This window comes from Echinops telfairi, unplaced genomic scaffold (genome assembly GCF_000313985.2).
Source record: "Echinops telfairi isolate 266 unplaced genomic scaffold, ASM31398v2 ScPeMD7_2565;HRSCAF=3150, whole genome shotgun sequence".
NCBI classification, from domain to species: domain Eukaryota; kingdom Metazoa; phylum Chordata; class Mammalia; order Afrosoricida; family Tenrecidae; genus Echinops; species Echinops telfairi.
In genome coordinates this window covers 4,387,475-4,402,226 of record NW_022106463.1, presented here as the reverse complement: position 1 = coordinate 4,402,226, position 14,752 = coordinate 4,387,475, and the positions used below count along the sequence as shown (strand labels likewise).

Here is a 14,752-nt window from a genome sequence, read left to right as displayed (position 1 = left end):
TGGGCTTGGTTTTTCTGGTTAGAGGACTGAAAGGCTCTGGAAAGGAGAAGTTCAGCTTCAACATCTCTTGGCTTGAATTTCAGTTTGAAAGTATAGGTAATGCACTGCATGGCACCTTGTCATCTAAATAGAGCGCCAAGTGCACCCATCTTAATGTCAGTCACTTACTGAGACTTGCTAGCAGGCCAGGCAGCGTAGTGCTTACAATGTGCAAGATCTGTAGTTCGAAGCCACCAGAACGTGGAAAGGACTTTCTACTCCTATAAAGAGTTGAAGTCTTGGAAGCGCACAGGGCAGTCTGCTCTGCCCTGTAGGGCCCCATGAGTCGGCATCAACCGGATGACAGCGAGTTTGGACTTTGGCACTGAGACTAGACCAGGCGTTTTCCCAGCAAACTGGACAGAGGTGGTACTAGGTTCTTAGAAGACTAGCAGGGAGACGAAGGAATATCAAAGTAGTGAAATAAGATTGAAAAGTTAATGCCTTCCAACTGCCCTGAGCCTTTCAAACAGATGTGCGATTTCATTTGAACATTTCTTGTGCCTGTCGCGTTTTGAGCCTGGTGCTCGAGATCTTGGAATCATCCGTTGTCTGTCTTTTAAAACCAGGCTGCCATTTGTCGCTGTAGCCAGCCCCTGTCCGGATTCAGCGCCAGGTGCCTGGAGGACGAGCATCTGCTGCAGGCCGTCAGTAAAGCCAACCCCGTCAACCGCTACATGTACGTCATGGACACGCGGCCCAAAGTACGTATGAGGCGCTGCTCGGCGCGCCGGCGTTCACAGCACCTGTGTCGTGCTAGTGCCTAGGAGCTGCTGCCTCTGCCTGCATTCACAGTCCACACCCTAGCTTCAGAGTGGTCGAGTTAGAGCTCTGCTGCTGAGGAAAGGATTGAAGGATGAATGTGCTTCTTTCACATGGTCACATCTGGCTGGCTGCCGCTGACAGTGCTTTGCCCACGCTTGAAAACTCTGATTCCACATTCAGTCAAGTTTTCTCAACTCTCGAAGCTGACAGGGTGCCGGCAGCCTGTGTTACATCATCCCCCAGCAGGTCTGGGATGGCAGTCCACAGCCACACAGTAATATTCTAAACATACCCATCAGGGCATTTTTACTCACTGAGGATAAGCAGAGATTAACGATAGCCTCACATGAGGCAAGACTGCCACAGGCACCCTACTCCTCCCTCTTAAAAATGTTTGCTCCCTGATACTGGATTTTACTGTTCTCTGTTGTCTCAGAGGTGGGGAGACCCTCCAAGAGTAAGGTGCCCACTGGCCGTGTGTGCACACACAGGCGTGTCATTCAGAGGATGCTGACTTAGATCAGCGTGGGGACTGCATACCTCCCATCTCTTACTTTGTGGATCTGTGGGTTTAGGAAAATCAAGCTATGATTAGACCAGGGGACCTTAGAAAGTTTGTGACTATATTCCATTATTTGTCAATTTCATTTTTTCCACAAAATGTCTGAAGCCCCCATGCTTTACATATCTTACTGTGACAAAATAGTAAGTAGTATATATGTTGTAAAAAATCAGAAATTCTTTTTATTCTTGGTGGTGGTTAGGTGCTGTTGTGACTCATAGTGGCCAATGTACATGTACAACATGTTCTGCCCTATCAAGTTTTTAATGGACTCCATGCTTTGTGTTAAAACAATAGACCTGTAATTAAAACATTCTTCAAGAAAATGAGGACAGCAGATAGTACCTTAACGGAGGAAATGTTACTCCAAGGGATGAGCTATACTGAACTGGGATGCTAGCTCTGTTCGCCACCTAGAGTGTTAGCTTAGCCTGTTATCACTGGGACACATCTCAGAACCTTCCCCTCCCCTTAGCAACCCAGACGCTCAATTCCTATAGGCCCGTGAACTCCCAAGGACAACAGCTAACGTGACTTTCAATTTTCATTATAGCATCGCGTGCAGAGCTGGTGGGCCTCACAAAAGGACATCGGCAGAATTATAGTGATGATGTCTTCAAAAATCTGGAGTGAGGAGAGACTAAGAGAAAGCGATGAGAGGAAGCGAGTGAGCGATGTAGCACGCACAGCCGTAGGCAGCCTGGTGGCGGGAAGGGGAGCTGTCTTAGATGTGCCCCCGTCAGGACGCTGTCTCCCGTGGCCAGAGCTGCTGGAGAAGACAGAGTTAATCCTAGAGGAGTGGCCATCTTCTCGGAAAAGTAGAAAGGGTGTCTGTTCCCTTCGATAATCGTGCATTCTGAAAGAACTTGCTTGGACGGCAGAAGTAACATCTCCCATGAGAAGCACCTCTGGCCGCCTGTAGAATCGGGGTGGCTACATCCCTGGGAGCCGCTTGTAGGGTTATTGTAGGTAACACTCGGGACTAGGACATACCTCTGCCTGAAGGTGAGGTCTGAGGGGTGGGTTTGGTCTCTGGGGCTCTGAAACTCCACGTTTGTACAACGGCCTTCGACACCGGAACTAGGTCTGCTCTCTGTCTTAATAGCCAGGCTTGAAGTCAGGTGGGGAAGGAGCCCTGGAGGCGAGTTGGTGGTTGGCTGTGGGGACCCACCAGCTGCCCCTTGGAAGCGAGATGTGGTGGTCTGCTTCCGTAAAGGTCTCCAGCCTCAGGACCCCTGTGAGGGCGGCTCTGCTCTGTCCTTTATGGCCACTCAACAGCAGGGGATTGTACCCCTCTATCGTAAGGAAGCATTTTAAGTGTGACTTAATTTTACTTGTGCTAAATAGCCAGTGAATCTAGAGATAGAACTTCACAGTCGTGTCCCGGCTCGGGACCCTGATCCAGCGAATGAGAAGACAGGTTGTCTTCCCACGGGGTTTTGTTTGCTTGGGCTCAGGAGAGCATGTGGTACTGGTCATGGTGAAACCGCAGCAGGTAACCTTGCTTTTCCAGGCCTCCAAAGTATACCTGCCCTGCCCGTGGGGGCCTATCCCCTTCCTGTGGGGAGGTTTAGCAAGGACTGTTTGAATGGCCCTCCTCTGATAGGCTCCCGTCTGAGCCACGCTCTCCTCTTGCTGGTTTGACTACGGGGCTTTAGGAAATCTGTTTTGGTAGAATCAAAGGGGCCAAAGCCCAAGTGAGCCCCTGTTGCCTGGGCATGAGTGGAACAGAACCACAGTGGACAGTTTACACAGTGCCTTTCACGCTCTGGATTAGGGTGCCGGGTGGTGACAAGTCCCGTGAAGTCGTATCTCTGGGCTCACTGGTGATTAGCACAGCTGGTGACTTGGGTTAGACTAGAGAGGCTTCCGGGCAATGCGTGTGCTTCTAGAGCCCAGTCCAGCCTGGACTACACTCTTGGAGATGACTGGGATGGAAGATTCAGGCCCGCACTGGTGACTGGGGGGTGCCTGCAATCTTCTCTGCTATGGGGGACCAGCAGTAGCCTAAGGCATATTTGGGGATCCCCCTAAGTTAAGAGTGCTCGGCTGTTCACCAAAAGGTGGACGGTTCGAAACCACCAGCCACTTCTGTGGGAGCGGTGACAGTCAGCTCCCGTGCAGGTGCACCCCCTCAGGAGCAGCTCTGCTCTGCCTGTGGGCTGCTGGGAGTCGGAATCAATTCAGCACCAGTGGCTCTGGGTTTTGTTCTTGTTGGTGGCTTTCTGAACGAGCCAGTGCCCCTAGGTTGAGTCTTCACAAGTAAAGCTGCTCACCTCACAACCCTCGCTGTGTAGGGTGTAGACAGGAGACATTTTTCTATCTTAAGCTGAGAGAGATTGCGAACAGGGAAGACGGGCTCACAGCTTAACGAGCTTGCCTCCTGGTTTCTTCGTGGGCAGCTCCGTCTGGGCCCCCAGCAGGCAGCGCCCTCCTCCCCTGGCTCTGGCCCCGATAGTGCTTCCCCTCAGTCAGAAGTCGTGGCCTGCCCAGTGTTGGTGAACTCCTGCAAACCTACTGCTGAGTCTGGCGGGTTCTCCGCCACATTTTGATCAGCTTAAGCTCAACGGCAGGTGGAATTTGTGGCCAAATTTCTGAACCCTTCCACTGCAGCTGAACGCCATGGCCAACCGAGCCGCAGGGAAGGGCTACGAGAACGAGGACAACTACTCCAACATCCGCTTTCAGTTTGTCGGCATTGAGAACATCCACGTCATGAGGTCCAGCCTGCAGAAGTTACTGGAAGGTACGATTCCTACCTATCTCCTGGGTGCCCCTGCCCAGTAGAGATGCTCATGCCAGCCGAAATGGTTCCCATCAGGAAGAGCCAAAGGGGAACAAAGCAACAGTCGGAGGGTACAAAGTGAAGTTACTTTATGTACATGGATTGTATTTGACCCCCAAACCAGAACTTTTCTTTTAACGTGTAAAAAACAAAACAAAAAACTGAACAATGAGCACGTTTACTCTTTTTAAAGACCAGGTCGTAGACTCCAGGAGGTGTGCTGCCCCTCCGTGTGCAGTGGCTGTGAGTGGCGTGTTCGGTTGCCCGGGCTGGGAGCAGTCACGCCCCGGCCTTGCTGCCGTCCCATGAGACTGACATCCCGAGGTGTCAAGAGTAATGAAATCAGTCTGGGGCAGGCCGGGGCAGCTTCTGTCTGCCAGGGACAGTGTGAATATTTACCACACCACTCTTAGGCCACATTGGTCAGGCACGGAATGAACACGCCCCTCATGAGGGCTGGCATGGCTTCTCTGGGGAGGCGGGTCACGTGAGCTGGTATGGACGATTTCTCGGGCCGCCTGTGGCCCTTGCACGGCACCTGCCCAACCCGTGAAAATGGAAGCGCAGACTCCTGTTAGTTAAACACAGGCTTCCGCTTGCCGTATTTAGGAGGTTGTGCAGGCATGACAGAAAGACTCCCCCCCCCAGCTCATGACCGAGCTCCTGAGAGCGTCGTTTCATGTGGCAGGAGTCCTGCCTGTCCCTGCTGCCCTTTCTTTCCCTCCAGTTGACTGGCCGAGAGCCCCGCTGGGCAGGAGCCGGGGACACTGTTTCCTCATGACAATCTCCCCCTCTTTCAGTCAGTGGTGCCAAGGGCCTGTCCGTCAACGACTTCTACTCGGGCCTGGAGAGCGCCGGGTGGCTGCGCCACATCAAAGCCGTCATGGATGCTGCCATCTTCCTCGCCAAGGTGCCTCTTCACCCCCACCCTGTTTGGGGGTTCTGCTGCCACGGGGAAGGAAGGGGTTGAGGACCTGGTTGCTGGTATCTCGTCGGGTCAGGGAGCCTGGATGACGTCGGTGGAGGCTCACTTCCGTGCGATGCTCTCAGATATCACGGAGCCCTCTGTGCAGGCGCGTCTAGAGAACGCCTCAAGCCAGAGCGTTGTCATCCTGTTGCGTCTTCCCTGCCCACTTTGCGATTGGGTTCTGGGTTTGGGAAACTGTGCGGTGAGGACCTCACCTGGCCGGTGAGCTGGAGCGCTTCCCTGAAATGAGCCACAGCTCACGTGGTAGAAGGACACCGCCCTTCTGACCGGTGGCTACTGATGTGGGGCTGGTTTCCCAGCCACCCACGTAGGTTCACAACCCCCTTCCTTTCCAGCCTGCTGGCTCCCACTGCCTCGTGGGCTTGCTGGGAGGACTCAGAGGACTTGCAGTGTGGACAGGCTGGTGACCACTGACAGCTCACAACCTATTGGGAGACGCAGGAGGGGGCGCCCAGTGTGCGGGGCGGGAGGGTGTCCATCCTGGAGCTTCCTCAGCCCACAGCTGTCCTCGTCAACCAGGAAGCCCTCAGTGTCTTCATGCTCTGGCTTTCATTGCCCAGTCCCGCAGGATCACTTGAATCGCAGCTCCTGGTTGATGTTGACTTTCCAGGTGTGTCCACTCACCAGCCCCGGACACCCAGGTACTGCAAGGACAGAGGCTATCTCCAGCTCAGCTCCCCACCACCGAGTCTCTTCTGACTCATAGCAACCCTATGTGACCGGGTGGAACTGCCCGTGTGGGTTTCCGGGACTGTAAGTGTTTGAGAATGGAAAGCCTTAGCTCTCTTCCACAGAGTGGCTGGTGGGTTTGAACTGCTGACCTCGCAGTTATTAGCCCAACACAACCATTATGCCACCAGGGCTCCTACCAAAGGTGATCGTACTTAGGGTAAGAGTAGGCCCCTTCTTCCGAAGATACCTGCTGATTGACACCTAAAAGATGCCCTGTGACCCTGTGGGTAAAGAGTCCACACCACCAGCCACAAAATTGGTGATTTAAACCCACCACCCACTCCCTGGGAGAAAGCTGAAGATCGACTGTCTCAGTCACCCTCGGGAGCAGCTCTCTGAGCCCCTGTGGGGTCATTAGGAGTTGGAATTGGCTCAGTGGCCGTGGGGCGGGGTTATCCCAAAACCAAGCTCACTGCTCTCAGGTTGATGCTGGAGCACCGCTCCCGGGAGCACAGAGTAGAAAGGCTTCACACTGCCTCATCTTTCTCCCTCAGAGCGGCTGATGGGCTTAAACTGCTGATCTTTTGGTTAGCAGTCACGTGCTTAACCCCTGGTCTTCCAGAGCTCCTTTCCTGCTAGTTAAAAGCCCAAAACCAAACTCACTGCCACCGAGTGGATTCTGATTCCTAGTGACCCTATGGGACAGGGTAGAACTGCCCCTGTGGGTTTCCGAGACTGCATCTCTGTACTGGAGTAGAAAGCCTCACCTTTCCCCTGGGGAGCTGCTGGTAGTTTCAAACTGCTAACCTCGTGGTTGACAGCCCAACTCTGTAGCCAGTTTGCCACCAGAGTGTACATGTTAACTTAGCTCCCCGAGTGGGTGCAAACTGTGTACAGCTGTGTGTGTGCTGTCTGTCGCCTCAGGCAATCACGGTGGAGAACGCCAGTGTGCTTGTGCATTGCTCTGACGGCTGGGACCGCACGTCTCAGGTCTGCTCCCTCGGCTCCCTCCTCCTGGATCCCTACTACAGGACCATCAAAGGATTCATGGTGAGTGCCCACTCTGCTCCCGGGGCTGGGAACCTGTTGTCTGCCAGGGCCCTGCTCAGACCGTGCTGGTCAACATGTAACGCACTCCCCCCTAATGTGATGCTGGAGCTGCTTCTCTCTTAAGAGGTGAGGGATGTTAGCTGGTGGTGGACGTTCCCCACCCCTGGGATGGGCCCTCGCTTCTCAGGTCACAGCTGATGGGAATGGTTTGGTGGAGCTCAAGTGAGGTCCAAGGTGGCCCCCAGACTGCCTCTGTCCGACAGCCTCCCCTGCAGACTGGCCTGTCCAACATCGGCCAAGGACCCAGGACCATGGGCCCCAGCCTGTCTGTCTGGCCAGCCAGCCTCTTGTGCAACAGGCACAAGCTTTTACATTGGAGGAACGTCATTTGTACTTTTTCTTCCCTCTGAAGTGTCATGGTAGCGGTTCAGCAGTTCTCAACCAGTGGGGCGAGACCCCTTTGGGGGTCCAACAACCCTTTCACAGGGGTTGCCTGATTCATCACAGTAGCAAAATGACAGTGATGAAGGATCAATGAAGATCATCTTATGGTCGGGGGTCAGCACAGCATGCAGAACTGTATGAAAGGGGGGCCCGGCATTAGGAAGGTTGGGAACCACTGGGTTAGATGAAGCTCACTGCTCCTGTGAGATTTCTTGTCTCGGGAGTCCGGTGGAGCAGTTCCACTCTGTCCTGGGCAGGGTCTCCATGAGTCAGAGGCGACTCCTTGGCAAGGGGTGAAAGAACTCTTTTGGGGCAGTGGACTGGACTAGGCATTGGTCTGCAAACTGCAAGATTAGCAGTGCAAACCCACAGGCCGCTGTGCAGGAGAAAGGTGAGGCTGGCCACTCCCTTGAAGATTGACAGCCATGGAACCATGCTATAGGATCACTTGGAGTTGAAATCAACTTGGCAGCGGTGGGTTTGATTTTAGTTTAAAATGTGAAAACAGAAATGGTGGATATCTCCTCTCCGTTTTTAATCTTAAGACAGAGATAAATGCACTTAAAATAATTATTTTCTGAGAGACTTTCCATTTAGAGCTCCTGAATTGGTTAGGAGGCCCGTTTTATCCCTGAGATTAAATTTCTAGTTGAACAGGTGATCTGCTTTATAAAGACTGACTCTGGCAAAGGAATGGCTGTTTTCAGGATGTGTGCCTTAACTCATGGCATGTAAGGGAAATGAATAGAGGTCAGGACATTTTTATCAGCCTAGAATGACTAGATGTAGCGAGGTTTGGGGAGGAAAGCGGTGGCTGTCTACTCTTGTAAAGAGTCACAGCCTAGGAAACCAGAGACCCCTGTCCTCTGTCCTTCGGTTGGATGTCAGGGAGGGAGAGGGTGGGAGGTTTCTGGATCACCCTGTCCCCTCCGCAGTAGGTCGGAGTGCTGCTAATGAGCGTCATGCAGCCAAACAGCAGAGCTTGCCTAGAGAGCAAAGCATAAGGATAAAGCTTGGCTCAGACGGCCAGGTTTGCTGGCGCCGTCTGCTGGAGCGCCAGGTGAAGTCCCGGCCACTGAGGAGACACCGGCAACAATCCGAGCGCTTCCTGGTGGTAGGAGCAGTGGGAACGGAAGTCTCCTTTTGGAGGTTGTCAGTTAAGGGGTGGGGGCGGGGTGGGGTGTCGAAGTTTCAGAGGAAATAGAAAGCTTGTCTTTGCTTTGAGGAGCAGCGAGTGGTTTTGAACTGCTGACCTTGCAGTTAGCAGCCTAACTTGTAACCTCTGTGCCACCAACGAATTTTTCCTAACCCTTTATCTATGTAGATTTGACCCTCATACATATGAAAGTTTAAATGTAGGCAGAAGGCCGTTTTGTTGTTGTTTTTTTTAAATATAATGAATGCAAATAAAAGCATCTTAATCACAAGACAGCCGTTTCTTTCCCTGTATCATTTTCACTTTCTCAGCACCAGCTCTAATCTACTCCTCCCCCAACCATAAATGAAATGTAATCCTGATTTTAAGCTGTAGGATGTAGCCCGTCCCAGAGAGAAACATGGGAACTGTGCTTAAATGGCTGTCACTTTTTCTTACTAAGGTTTTAATACAAAAAGATTGGATCTCCTTTGGACATAAATTTTCAGAGAGGTGAGTCCCGAGCATGTATTTATTTATTTTTAAAGTTAGTGAAACTTGTCTAAATGGCAGATAAGGGTCTGTGTTGTTTGAGCGCTCAGATCAGAGGGTGTGTGTGTGCACACGTGTGTGCATGTGTGTGTGTGTGTGTGTGTCAAGTGCATGCAGGGTGGGGGTAGTTATGCTTTTGGACTAAGTTACACAGACTGGTCGGATGTCTGTTCCTCGTTTCTTTCATCTTGTAAACTCTGAGAACCACTGTTGCTCTGTGGCTATCCACAGTCTTCCTTTTGGGCTGGTTGTATGTAGTGTTTAGAAGGGACACGGCCCTGAAAGTTCTATCAAAAAAAAAAAGTTCTATTAATGGTTTCAGTGGAAATATTACCGTTCTTTTGTGCTGAGGTAACGGTGCTTGAGAATGTGTTTGTTTGAGGAAATGTGTTTAAATGTAGAGATACCTGAACAATGGATGCCTTTTAAAAGCTTGTGCTTTTTTGGGGGGCTAGGTGTGGCCATTTGGACGGTGACCCAAAGGAAATCTCACCCGTGTTTATTCAGTTTTTGGAGTGTGTATGGCATTTGACCGAACAGTTTCCACAAGCCTTTGAATTCAATGAAGCGTTTCTTCTTCAGATCCACGAACACATTCATTCTTGCCAATTTGGAAACTTCCTTGGAAATTGTCAGAAGGAAAGAGAAGAGCTCAAGTGAGTTGATTTGATTGTAGTATATTTCTTTTTTGTTCCTCTTGAGTCCTACTTACTTGAGGCCTCAGGTAAATCATTGTTAAACTCAAATACTTAGAACGGTATGAGATAGAACTGATGTTGATAGTAATTATTTTACTGCCTGTATTTCTGACGTTAAGTACTCTAGAGATTCCTTCAGTCTCTCAGACTAATGGAAAGTACGTCTTTGTTTAAATTAAAAAAACAAAACTAAACAGAAAAACCAAACCAAACTCACTGCCCTCCTGTCGGTTCCCGTTTATATCGTGTCTGTAAGACAGAAGAGAACTTCCCTGTGGGTTCCTAAGGCTGGAGCTCTGTATGGGTGTGGAAAGCCTCGTCTTTCTCCTCTGGAGTGGCTGGTGGGCTTGAACTGCTGACTTTGGGGTTAACAGCCCAACTATAACCCACTATACCATCAGGGCTCCTTGCAGAAAAGTACTCCTCCACCCTAAAATATAAAAACAAAACACAACAACGAAATGAACAACTCAACTGCTAGTGAGTCGATTTCAACTCATAGCAACCCCATCAGACAGGGGAGAACTTCCCCTGTGGGCTTCTGAGACTCTAACCCTTGAAGGGAGTAGAAAGCTTTGTCTTTCTCTCTCTGAGCTGCTGGTGGTTTTGAACTGCTGACCTTACAGTTAGCAGCCCAATGTGTAACAACTACGGCACCAGGGCTCCTGTGCAGTAGGGTGAAGGGCACCCTGGTCTTAGGAGTTTAGATTTTGTTGAGTTTCAGATTCTTGGGCATACCCACCCACCGCCATTGAGTCAGTTCTGACTCATGGTGACCCTAAGGACAGAATAGATTTGAGGCTCTAAATCCATGGAATCAGAGAGCCTCATCTTTCTCCCATGGAGCAGCCTGTGGTTTTGAACCACTGACCTTGCCAGTATCCAACTGTGCTGCGAGGTCACAAAACTGTCAAGGAATTTTAAGACTTTAGCTGGGTGCTGACGTAATTTGTAACCAGCTGTTCGTCACACTCGAAGCAGGTGACTTCTTGGAGTAAAGAGCTATTTTAGGGGAGAAGAATAGCATTTTCACAGATGGTACTAAGAGTAATGATATCTTGCAGTCTTTCCTGAGAAAATAGTGGGGTTATCTTAGGGGTCCCAGCTTTCAACTCCTTTCTTGCCCCGCTCCCACCCATGTTTGCTCGGTAGGCACACTACCCTAAGCCGTTCCACTCGGACTCACTGGCTGTCCTGATTTTGCCCCCTCTCCGCTGTGGACCCGCTTACACTGACGTCTGATGCGGCTGGCATGCTTGCCGCTGCAGGCCACACAGGGAGAGAGAGCTGCTGCTTATTCCAGCTGGAGGTGCGGGTGGGGAGGTAGCAATTGTCTAGCTGAGACTGGGAGGGGAGAGAGAAGCCTCCTAAGGCGTATGGTCATGAGGGAAAGTAGTATTGCCCGCGGGCTGTGTTTGAGACCTGTGATCCAATTAGGGACCTGAAGAGGGGGCGAAAGGAGAAGATGACACCAAATGTGTAGACAGGGCGAGGTTAGACGGTGGACAGAAGGCCAAAGCTTGCCTATCCTTTGAATCCAGTGGCCCGAGTTAGAGAACTGAAGGGCGAGGCCAGTTACTTTGCAGCAGTAGGAAGGTCCTGACACTTTTCTGATGGCCTTTCAGGTTGGAGGAGAAGACTTACTCCCTGTGGCCGTTTCTTTTGGATGACCAAACGAAGTACCAAAACGCCCTCTACAGCTCCCCGCCGCACAGACTGACGGTCTTGGAGCCTAGCACGGTGTCTTTCCAGTTCAAGTACGTTGGCGCCTTTGACCCCTGCCTGGCTGCTTGTCCCCACGCTGCTTCCACTGAAGCTTTTTCTCTCTCCAGGTTTTGGAGAAGCATGTACCACCAGTTTGACCGAACCTTGCACCCCCGGCAGTCGGTGTTTCACACGGTGATGGCCATGAGTGCGCAGAACAAACAGCTGGAGAAAGAGCTGAGAGACCTGGAGTCTGTAAGTACCCTGCGGTTGCGGACACACCTGGCACATGAAGTGGTGGTCTTTCCCTGGGCTGCCAGGGCCAGGGACTATACAAGACTTTAGTTCTAAGAGAACTAAAAGGTTAAGGCTCCTTCCCTGCCATGCTCCTCAGCACCAGGTTTTTGAGATGTTATCCTGCATCGTATGCAAAACCTCCAGACACACAGCTTTGCGTTGTTCCCCGCTTGCATGTCCTGGCCCTATGCAGGGTGGGATGTGCAGCTCGTAACCCGTCTCCCATCTGGCTTGTCGTAGAAACTTCAGCAGCACACAAACAAGCAGACAGCTGGTGTCCTCACCAAAGAACAGCTGCACTCGGTTCGGCCCGACTCACCTGCTCTGAAAGCGTCCCTGTGCCTGAAAGAGCAGGCTCTGCTCCCAGTGGCCGACGCCCTGCGGACGATAGAGGGCAGCGAGGCCACCGACAACCGCTACAGCGACTACGCCGAGACCTTCGCCAAGGCCGAGCCCGGCGTGGTCAGCCTGGAGTACGGCGTGGCAAGGATGACCTGCTAGATGCCCCGCGGGGGTAGGGTGAGATGGATAGAGGGTGGGTCACCGGGAGGCTTCCTGCCCTGGCAGCCTGACTACCCGGGGGGTTTTGACTGATGACCCGAGGGTTGAAGACAGGATAGCACTGCTCCTGTGAGAGGACAAGAACAAGCCAGGTTCCTGCCTCCGCAGCAAGGAATGGTGTGCGCTTCTGTGAGCAATGAGCGTTCACTTCCCTGGGAGCTTTGCTCAGAACCCCGTGCACGCTGCTGTACACTAGTGAATTGGCACTGCTCTGTGACCCCGGCCACCAGGAATGACCGGCCGTGAGCCTCGCGGAGCTGCCAGGAGCGGAACCTGCTGCGGGGGTCCTCCCTGATGATCATGTCACTCGCCATACCCGGATCCGCTTTGCCAGCTCCTCGTGTTCCACACCGCAGGACCATGGAAGCGATCTCTAAGGAGGCCTTACAATAAATCCTTCCGGTCTTTCTCTTTAGCCTTTTCCGTTTTCTAGCCCGAAGCGAGATGGGTTGGTTGGTTAGTCGGTTTTCATTGTGATAGCCTCACTGATTTGTAAAGACCTGCGTCCCCATGACGCAGAATTGCCTGAATCTTCCCCACCCTGCTGTCCCCTTTGTCCCCGTCCCCCCCCCCCCCCAACACACATACCTAGCGAACAGTGGCCCAAGTACCCATCGGCGATCCTGTGTGGCTGGTGCCCTGCCCTGCTCACAGCGAGTCAGCACCAGCGGGTCTCCCCTGAGTCAGTTTGCCCAAAGCTAGGTTGAAGGCTTGTTCTGGACAGCATAGCTCGGTTCTGGATTTCTTAAATACGAATCGAATATCCGACCGTCTTTTATATCTGGACCCCTACGTCCTGTTGGGTTTTGTCTTCTGGTTTGGCTTTATTCGGCTTTAACTTTTGAACAGATGAGGCTCTAACATGGACGTGGGACCCAGGAGGAGGACCCACTGAAGAACAAACCTGTACCACTCAGCCACGGTCTGCCTGCCAGGTGATCCAAACCCGCCTGGCTCACAAACAAGGCAGCCATTGCTCCGTGGAGCGCGTTCTTTCTTTCCATCTGTCCAACACACGAGAAGAAATGGAACATGAAAGAGAGCTTTATCTAAATTTCAAATTTTAACAAAAGCAACTTAAGCCCTGGTGGGGGGGTTCGTGTCTCCGGGGGCATGCCTTGCTTTTCCGTTCTGGGCTCCTGTATGGGTGGAAGTCTTCCAGGGCAGGCTTCTTGTGTTCTCTCCGAGTCTGTAACTGCAGCCGTGCCTACCAGTGTTTCTTTCCCTCCCCGCTGAGTGGCCTGCCAGGTGTATAGATCGGGAGCAAACGGACTGCCAGTGCATCCTATATATTGGATTGAGTTGCAGTGTGTTTGGCAATGTGTAGCATGTAAATTATTTCATGCATTATTTAAAAGTAATTAAATGTTCACATTTTACTTTGAATTTTTTGTTCTGCTTTTTCAAAAAACAAATAGAATCAAGTTCTTATGTTTTGTTTTCGATCTCTGCTAAGCAAATGGACCTGCACGATACATTAGAGTAACCGTAGCAGTCGGTAAGATTTGGGCAGCGCATAGTCTAAAGGAGGGATGTTTATAAATAATACCTGTTACACGAAAAATTTCCCAAATATTGAGAATGTTATTGGGTGTCTTCGAGTCGGCTCTGACTCTGTGCAGCAGAACACACACGGCCTGGTCCTGCCCCGCCCTCACAGCTGTCCCTGTGCCTGAGCCCAGGAGTGCAGCCGCTGTGGGCACGTATATTGACCATAGGCATCTACACCAAACTCAGCGCCATGGAATTGGCGTTGACTCACAGGGACCCTGTAGGACAGAGAAGAACTGCCCCTGGGGGTCCCTCGCCTTTCTTCCGCGGAGCGGCTGGTGGTTTCCTGCTGCCAACCTTAACAGCTAGCAGCCCAGCGCCTCAGGGTTGGCAGTCCCATAGGTAATTAATTAATCAAGTTGGATTTCCCTTTGGTACTTGATCATTTTTGGCGTTGGCATCAGTATTTGGGGGGGCCCTTAACAACTTAGTGATTGGAAGGCAAGTCAAGTGAGAGCCCACGCTTAAGGTCAAATCGCTGCCCCAGAGGAGGTGTGGGCACGAGCACTAGAAGGGACGTGGCTGACGGCGCACGCGTGGGACTTCCCGGGGGTGTTTGGGGGAGCCGTCCCCGAGGTAGGCTCGGAGTGGCGCAGGGAGCATGCAGCCAAACCCAAAGGGAAGCCGCGCCTGCTGTAGTTTGGAAGGTGGCAGGGCAAGGTCCATGGTGTCAGCCTTACCTTCCTTGAGAATGTCTGCCAGTCAGCTTAGAAGACCGAGACACTTCCCGCTGGCCTCCCAGATGGGGAAATGCCGGTTTTCTGGAACTCTACGGAGCAGACTTGATGAATGACACGGATCCACTGCCGTTAGCTGAGTTCTAGCTGTGTCGTTGGCTTTTCCATGCAGTAGTCCAGTTGGCATTAGCATCACTTGATTGGTTAAGGTAATAACACGTTGAGCCTGGATTTAAAAATAGACATAACTAGATGTGAGGTTCAGAAAGTTG

At 51.8% G+C, this 14,752-nt stretch overlaps 1 protein-coding gene across 2 annotated transcripts in view; it reads left to right on the top strand.

Moving 5' to 3' along the window:
- Nucleotides 1-13,638, top strand: part of MTMR6 (myotubularin related protein 6) — a 37,389-nt gene extending 23,751 nt beyond the window's left edge. The window contains exons 6-15 of one of the 2 annotated variants that reach the window (XM_045294012.1): nt 609-743; nt 1,920-2,033; nt 3,980-4,112; nt 4,952-5,061; nt 6,736-6,861; nt 8,904-8,953; nt 9,448-9,648; nt 11,316-11,447; nt 11,523-11,649; nt 11,932-13,638. In XM_045294012.1, the coding sequence (XP_045149947.1) occupies nt 609-743; nt 1,920-2,033; nt 3,980-4,112; nt 4,952-5,061; nt 6,736-6,861; nt 8,904-8,953; nt 9,448-9,648; nt 11,316-11,447; nt 11,523-11,649; nt 11,932-12,192 (1,389 nt within the window). In that variant the 3' untranslated portion in view covers nt 12,193-13,638. The remainder of the gene's footprint in view (nt 1-608; nt 744-1,919; nt 2,034-3,979; nt 4,113-4,951; nt 5,062-6,735; nt 6,862-8,903; nt 8,954-9,447; nt 9,649-11,315; nt 11,448-11,522; nt 11,650-11,931) is intronic. The other variant, XM_045294011.1, reaches the window with a different exon arrangement.
- The last annotated feature ends 1,114 nt before the right edge of the window (nt 13,639-14,752 follow it).